We start from the raw sequence: 8,621 nt of genomic DNA on the forward strand, positions 1-8,621 counted from the left end.
GCTTCTCATTGCGGTGGCTTTTCTTGTTGCGTAGCACGGGCCCTAGGTGCGCAGGCTTCAGTAGTTGTGGCATGTGGGCTCAGTAGTTGTGGCTCGCGGGCTCTAGAGCACAGGCTCAGTAGTTGTGGTGCACGGGCTTAGTTGCTCTGCGGCATGTGGGATTTTTCCTGGACCAGGGCTCGAACCCGTGTCGCCTGCATTGGCAGGTGGATTCTTACCCACTGAGCCACCAGGGAAGCCCAGGTTCAGTTCTTTTAGCAAGAGTACTTTATAGGTGATGCTGCTGTGAACCTCTTATTGCATCATAGCAGGGAAGCATATAATGTCTGGTTGTCCTATTTTCAATGTGAAATTGATCACTGGAGTCAGATGCTGTCAGCCTTATCCATGCATTGTAAAGTTTCCTGTCAGCTTTCACCTAGTGGTTGAAGGAGCTACTGACTAGATCCATTATTTCATTAGGGGTATATTATTCACTTGTGTGTGTATATGTGTCTGTGCATGTGTGTCTATGCAATTTTAAACAAATGTATTGAGATATAATTTACATACAATAAACTGCATGTATTTAAAGGGCACAATTCTAGAAGTTTGAAATATACGTACACTTGGACATATGTATACACATATGTACACACTTATGATGACTGCCCAGCTGCTGTAGAGAACAGTGTTTTGGAGGCATACTGCAGGGACAAACCATAATTCCTGTGGTCAGATATTTAAAGGGTAAACCCTGATTCTCTCAGCGGTAGCGATAGAATTTTTCCACGTGGCAGTGGAGTAGAAGAGGGAGCCTTTAGTTTGGACCTTTTGCCTTAACGCCAGCTTGTCAGGGAGATCGTACTAAAAGCATCACCAGGTTTGATCTGGAAGTGCCACAAATTACTAAGCTCTGAAGCAGACCTGTTTAATCTTTACACAGCCAAACTAGTTATCTCCACTTTCGGCTGCCACTTCTCCACACAGAGTCACAGGTAACATTTCTGTGTGTGTGTGTGCGCGTGTGCACAGGCTCCCAGTGTATTCAGAATTTCTCTGAATTTTATATGAGCAGTCTTCCTTGGCCCCCTTGCGCCCAGTCTACTATCCTCCTGGAAAAGGGGTTAAGTTTTAGGCACAGACCTCTTTGGCAAGAGTAGGTTAATGAATCAAAAAGTCTGATCCTTTGAAGGCCAGCTCGCTTAGCTTTGTTCCACAGATGGCATTTCCTTAACCCCCTGTCTGTCATCTTACATGTCTTGATCATCAGGAGACTTGGATGAAACAATGTGTATAACTCAGTACATGATCTCACTGTGTATAGCTCAGTACATCACTGCTACCAAACAAACAACTGCAAAACATTTTCAGAAGCTTCATCCCGCAAATAGCATTAACAGTAGTATACCATAATGCGGGTATCAGAATGGGAAGATCCAACCTGAGACCAAGCCTCTGTAAGGAAATGGACAGATTTTATATGCAAAAGTATTTATGGGACTCTGTGAGTGTACTAAAAATTATTGAGTTGTGTGGTTTAAATGAGTGAATTTTATGGTATGTCAACTATATCTCAATAAAGTGGTTTTTAAAAAGTGTTTGTGAGAATTAAAATACATTAATTAATAGAAATGATACTTGATGTTCTAGGAACAGACGAAATCATCAAGAAGAGAGTTGAGGACAGAATCTTAAGGAGAGTCTATATTTCAAGGAAGAGAGACACACATGAAAACAGAGAAAGTGTATTTACAGACGTAGGAAGAGAACAGCAGCCTAAAATGCAGGAGTGAGTGTGTGTTCAGTGTCAGGGGCAGAATAGATGTGGATGGGGACTGAGAAAGGGCTGATGAACTCAGCTCTGAGGAAATTGCAGAGACCTTTGAGAAAACAGTTGCTATGAAATGAAGGTGCGAAGGAGTGAGGTGTGAGAAAGATGAAGCTGCACATTATTCTTGCCAGAAATAAAGTAGGCAGAAGGAGAAAGCCTAAAAATAGTGTCAAGGATAGTCTAGAGGCAGGGCAAAGTTGGGTCTGTGTGTTTTTCAGACAGGAGAGACTTGGGCATGTTGCAGCTGGAGAGGAAGGAGGCAAACAAAAGAGAGCAGAGACTGAAGGTACAGAGGGCTTACACCCAATTCTGGCTCTTAATACAGTTAGACAAGTTGGCATTTGGCACAGAGCAAAGCATCTGTACTTTGCTGGTCGTTCTATCTTTGTCATCTCCCTGCGCTGTGGCAATCGCTTGTGTGCTGGCTGGCTCTCTAGATGAACTCTACTGCTTTCTCACTGAGGAAAGCAGATCCTAATGCAAGAGAGAGAGACATTATTGTGCAGACATAACCTTGAATCTGTAACTCGTGATTAAACAGGCTCATTCTCGAACATCAGCGCTTGATTACTGACGAGTGATGGCCAACCTCGCAAGACCCCGGCGCACCCAGCGCATCAGCGTACCATCGCCTGTGGCCAAGAGCCGCTGCTTCAGTGGCCGTTCCGCTCTCGGGTTTAAGAGCTCAAGAACACATTTGGTTAGAGCTTCCAACCTCGTCCCAGAGAATTCAGCCTCTGCAGGAGTCTTTGAGGGACGGACGCTCTGACCTACAGGTTATCCGTCACCCATCCACCCACCCACGCCCACATTCAGGGAGAATGGAAACGAAGGGGAACAAGGGAAAGTGCAGCAGCTGTGAGGACCCTCCACCCCTTCAGCCATCTTCCCCCCCCGCCCCCCCCGCACCGCCACCCCGCCGCGTGCTCCCCACTACACACTGCCCTTAGCCAAGGGCTAGCCTCACCCTTCTCAGTCTCTGCCCCTAGTTTTTGTTTTTGTTATTTTGTATCTATTTCTTTGTTTTGCTTTTATTTTAGCCATAATGCAAAAATTCAAAAGGCTAGTTTCATTGTACTTAAAATACAGCCTTTTAAAGCCCTATATAATACTCTAAAATGCAGCATTCTTCCCTTTGGGGTTATTAACTGTATCTTAATGTGATTTCTACCTTGTTTTAAAAAATCTTTTTCTTAATTGGATATTGATACTAAATTATATTTTCCCATATCTTTTAGAAATAAACTGTTAGCTGAAAATAAAATTCATTTTCAACACTTGTTATTTGTAAAAATGTGTTCATTGTGTCTTTAAGCACCCTTTGCAGGTTTTGTGGGACATGTAATGTAGGGTATGTGTAGCAGGTTGAAGGGTTAAAATACCCTGCTCTGTCGCATATGGCGGTGAGCAGAATCGCAGATGTTGATGATACCACGTAATTAGTATTCTTTTATGTAAATGAAGGCTGTCAGCATGTTACCATAGTGTCTACTCTCTCTGAAGCTGGAATTTATGCCGCTTGCTCTAACCAAGATCAGGCAGGATTTTTCCACTATCCTTAGTCAAGAACTGAGAAGAAATCAATACGATGAGAGAGAAGAAATGAAAATCTCCCTAAAGTAGATTCTCTTACATTTTTCCTATTTTGTTTTCGTTGAATTTCTCCCCAGAAATTTTATTTCGGGTGATGCTGTTATCCATTTCAGATCGTCTAAGAAATCTGCTATTTGAGAATAATTGGAATAGTCCAATTAAAAGATGAATCATGTTTTCAAGCTATAGGTTTCTGAAAGATTTTATAATGCTCAGTCATCTCTCTCCTACAGAGACCTTTAAAAAATAATGTGATAAATCTAGAAGTTTCTCATCAGAACAAAAGGCAAACATTGAACAGATTCCATTACCTTCTTTTACTATTTGGTGATATTAACTATAGTAGAATCCTTTTAAATATTAATTATGGTTTTTAGCTCAAGTTGATTCAGATTTTTAAAATAAAACTACATTACTTAAAGAAGCAAACGCTAATATTTTGTCAGGTTTGCTTTCCCTATATGCCGATTGATCCAGGGTGAGCAGGACATTTATTTACAGTTACTGATCTACTTAACGATGAAGAACTATTAAGGCACATCATGTTCATTCCCAGTTACACTGCAAGTTTCTCTCTTTTGGATACTGGGTCCCTGTCACACTGGATGATATATGTTTTAAGTGGAATGTTAGGACTTTTATGACCTTTAGCAATTATGAAGGAAAAGGGGTCCATGTCAGAGAAATGTAAAATAGATTTCCTCTTTGTGCCTGTGAGTGTTAGGCCTTGTTCTTAAATAAAGTGGTCAGAGGATGTGTGAGGGGTGAGTGAAATACATGGTCTTTCTTGAACTGAGTATACCCAAGATTGTATTCTCTTTATTCTCTATTGTGTGCGTTGACTTTTGTGTCACTTTTGAGTGATTTCCATTTCATGATCAGCTATGTTTTTCCTCTAGAGAAGCTAGTCTGCCTAGGTTAAATCAGTGTGGTGAGGTGCAGAGTAGCCCTGTGTTTTCCTGAATGGATTTACTCTGCCATATGGCAGGTTAGTGAGTTGCCACGACAGATCTGTAATGGGAAAAAGGCTGTGCAGGAAAGGATGTGCGTGATCAGCAGATTTATAGATCAGAAAATGAAATTGGAAGAAAGAATTTCCAGAGTGCCCTTTCCATTTGACAGCATTCCATGAAGAGGGTGTGGAATGGTTTTTTAGTGTTTTTCTATTTTGGCTTTTGGTTGTTCTAGCATGTTTTTTCTAGCACAGAAGTTGATTTCATAAGGTATCGATGTCCTGGGTGTTGTGTTGCTGTGTTCCTGTTCATAGAAATATTCTCTGTTTGTAGGATTTGAAGCGGTGCTATGTTTCATGTGATAAGATCTCAGTAGCAATTAAATTTCTGAAGACACATCAAGGTTCCTTTTGCCTAAAATGGGGATTTGTCAGGTTTTGAGTTAGAAGAGGCTATTCAGACATGATTCAGTGAGTAGTGAATCTTCCAAAGGGAAGAAAACAAAAAGAAAACCCAAGTGAGCTAAAGATAGTATGTCCTGGTGTATTTAAATCTGTGCTATCTAATACTGCAGCCACCAGTCACATGTGGCTATTTAAATTTAAATTAATTAAAATTAAATAAAATTAAAAGTCAGTCCCTCAGTTTCACTAGCCACATTTCAAGTACTCAGGAGGCACATGTGGCTAGTTAGTACAGTATTGGACAACGCAGATAAAGAATATTTCCATCGTTGCAGAAAGTTCTATTGAACAATGTCTAAGTGAAAGATCTTGAGAAATAAAATTTTTGACTGATTCTTTGATTTCTTTGATTTCTATGAGGAGTTCTTCATCCCTATATAATTTACTGGATTAGTACAGTGGTTCTAAGGTTTTAATGTACAAATGAATCATCTGTAGAGCTTGTTTAAAATGGAGATTTTAGACCCCTCTCCCAAAATCTGATTCATCACATTTGGAGTCATGACCAGAAACCTGTACATATGACAAGTATCCTAAGGAATTCTGATGCTGGTAGGTGGTTCAGAGACTACATTTTGAAAAATATGAAGTTAGTGACAAACTTGGGAATTGCCAGTCTTTTTTTTTTCCCCTTTTCATTCTTTTATTACTGACTTTCTTTTGTGTCCCCAGTAATTGGCTGTAAGCATCATGAGTATCCAACTTAAATTCTTGATTGGTAATAGGTAGCAAAAAGACAATTCCTTTATTTACCATTTTATCTTTTAAATGTATGTCTGTTTTAATTTGGCTATGCCCTACAAAAAGTAAACAGAAATGGTTATTTCAATACTGTTCTGGTCTGTGTGGAGAGGTAATTCTGACAGAACACCTTTGACCACTCAAGAGTTGATCACCCACAAGTCTTGAAATTATAAAGAATTATAAAGAAAATTTTCTTTCTTAAAAAGAAAAATAGGGAATTCCCTGGCGGTCCAGCGGTTAGGACACAGTGGTTTCACTGCTGTGGGCCCGGGTTCGATCCCTGGTCAGGGAACTAAGATCCCGCAAGCCACACAGTGCGGCAAAAGTAAAAAAAAAAAAAAAAAAAAAAAAAAAAGGAAAGAAAGAAATATAACACATGATCTCCTCTCTGAAGGAGATTATAGCTAGTTAGGAAATGGAGAAATACATCCACAGAAATGACTTAAAGGGCACTTAGTAACCAGTCAATAATTAGAAAAATAATATAGTAGAAACTAAATCCTGATAGTACTCAAAGGAAAAGCATGATCTGACTTGATGGAAGATAATCTAGGTTACTTTCCTTTGTATGATTTAAGGATTTCTTATATAGGGACATGGCCCCTGCCCACTGGAATGGGCAATTTAAAAATGGGAAGGATCTCTGGTTTGGTCCTGTGGTATATTTGTGGGTTTTAGCAATAGGGCCAAGGCAAAAAAGGCATCTGGAAAACCAACTAAAGGAACTACTCAGAGTGCTTTGGATTTAGAACTTCTCTGGGTGACCCCATAGTCATGGAACTGTATTTGCTCACAGAAATGAAAGTGGGCAAGAAATGGGGTGAAGGAAATCCAGTTTATAAGAGGAACTGCCTTTAGGGAATTTAAATGCTGGTATTGGCGGGGGCGGGGGGCAGTCAAGTTTCCAAAGAATAAAAGGTTTTCTTTTAAAATAGCCTCTTTCCCTTGGAAAAATTGCTCATTAGGCTTCTCTGATGAACAATGTTGAAGAAGCAATGTTAGAAAGACAAAAAAAAAAAAAATCTCAGTATGTTACCACTGTTTTTAAAAATAAAAAGCATTTTTACATATATCATCCAGAAGGTTTGCTTTTTTTTCTTTTGTCTTGGTAGTTTGGTTAAATACTGTAATACCAGTAGCCACTACACCTCTTGTCCTATGAGTCAGATTTGTCTCGTTCTGTACTTAACTATTCTTTGAGTAAGGAAGGTAAACGTTTTCCCATCCTTTCTACAAGATGTAAATGTTCTTTTCAAAAAGACACTTTGGCTTAGTCCCTCAGGGTTGCTGTAACAAAAATGCCATAGACTAGGTGGCTTATGAATAACAAACATTTATTTCTCACAGTTCTGGAGGCTGGGAAGTCCAAGATCATGGCACCAGATTCCGTATCTGGTAAGGACTAACTGGTTCATAGCCATATGGCTGGCTTTTCACGGTGTCCTCACATGGAGGAAGGGGTGAGGGAGCTCTTTTATAAAGGCACTAATCCCATTCTTGAAGGCTCATCCCATGAGGGTCAACCCATTCTTGACCTAAGCACCTCCCAAAGGCCCTACCTCCTAATACCATCACCTTTCGGGGTTAAGATTTTAGCATATGAATGGGGTGCAAACATTCAGACCACAGAAGACAAAATGTTAGATTGAGGCTCAGTCTACCTACTTAGCCGGATCTTTGGACTCAAGAAAATAAAAATGATACTTTGTACTGCAGAGGACTTTCTCTTTCTTACCATTTATCTTTTTTTACCCTATCTTCTTATCTCGACTTTGAAATACAGTGCAACCGACCTGAGATTGCCTTTTTATTTGAGAGTCTTCATCTCTCCTACTGGCATGTGAAACGCTGTCTATGTCTCTCCTCTCCTTTCCTCTGCCCTGTCCCTTTTTGCATGCAGCCAGGATCTTGTCAGTATGAGACAGAGAGGCTTTCACTTCCAGGACATCATCAATTCAGAGATGGTTCAGAATACAAGTTTCTTTCCCCTGGTGGCCAGTTGGGTGCAATGTGAAATAAGGGTAAATGACATTTCCAAATCAGCCTTACGTAAAAATTAGCTGATATTCAAGAATTAACAGCCTTAGAAAATGTCAACTTACACATTAGGGCTAAGGTCTGTCGTTTAGTATTTTATGATTCTTTCTTTTTAAGGAACTTAACTGTCTTTTTGTTATACCCAGTCTATGCCAAAATTGCTTTTCTTTTTCTTTTTTTAAACTTCCTTCCAAAAGAACCAGTTTTGAATTGAAAACTAATGAATATTGAGTGGAAAATGCCGGTTGCAAGACTTTTTCTAGGAAAATATTTGCTGAAAGCTTTCTCTCGCTCTCTCTCTTCGAGGGCCCTTATCGTGACAGGTTGAAAGAGTGAAGACTTCCATACGACATGGATAGATGCAAACATGTAGGGCGGTTGCGGCTAGCCCAGGACCACTCCATCCTGAACCCGCAGAAGTGGTGCTGCCGGGAGTGCGCCACCACCGAGTCCGTGTGGGCTTGTCTCAAGTGCTCGCACGTGGCCTGCGGCCGCTACATCGAAGATCACGCCCTCAAACACTTCGAAAAGACTGGACACCCGCTAGCCATGGAGGTCCGGGATCTCTACGTGTTCTGCTACCTGTGCAAGGACTACGTGCTCAACGACAACCCGGAAGGGGACCTCAAGCTGCTGAGAAGCTCCCTCTTGGCGGTCAGGGGCCAGACGCAGGACCCGCCGCTGAGGCGCGGGCGGACGCTGCGGTCCATGGCCTCGGGCGAGGACGCCATCCCGCCGCAGCGCGCTCCTCAGGGACAGCCGCAGATGCTCACGGCTCTGTGGTATCGGCGCCAGCGCCTACTGGCCCGGACTCTGCGGCTCTGGTTCGAGAAGACCTCGCGGGGCCAGGCCAAGCTGGAGCAGCGGCGGCGGCAGGAGGCGCTGGAGCGCAAGAAGGAGGCGGCGCGGCAGCGGCGGCGCGAGGTGAAGCGGCGGCTGCTGGAGGAGCTGGCCAGCTCCCCTCCGCGCAAGAGCGCGCGCCTGCTGCTGCACGCGCCCCGCGCCGCCGCGCCGCGC

General features: G+C 42.1%; 1 protein-coding gene across 2 annotated transcripts in view; it reads left to right on the forward strand.

Moving 5' to 3' along the window:
* Window positions 1-7,095: 7,095 nt before the first annotated feature.
* The window catches only part of USP49 (ubiquitin specific peptidase 49), a 14,952-nt gene continuing 13,426 nt past the window's right edge, over window positions 7,096-8,621 (forward strand). The window contains exon 1 of one of the 2 annotated variants that reach the window (XM_028485139.1): window positions 7,096-8,620. In XM_028485139.1, coding sequence (XP_028340940.1) covers window positions 7,956-8,620 — 665 coding nt within the window. In that variant the 5' untranslated portion in view covers window positions 7,096-7,955. The remainder of the gene's footprint in view (window position 8,621) is intronic. The other variant, XM_028485140.1, reaches the window with a different exon arrangement.

This window comes from Physeter macrocephalus, unplaced genomic scaffold (assembly GCF_002837175.3).
Source record: "Physeter macrocephalus isolate SW-GA unplaced genomic scaffold, ASM283717v5 random_316, whole genome shotgun sequence".
Classification (NCBI taxonomy): domain Eukaryota; kingdom Metazoa; phylum Chordata; class Mammalia; order Artiodactyla; family Physeteridae; genus Physeter; species Physeter macrocephalus.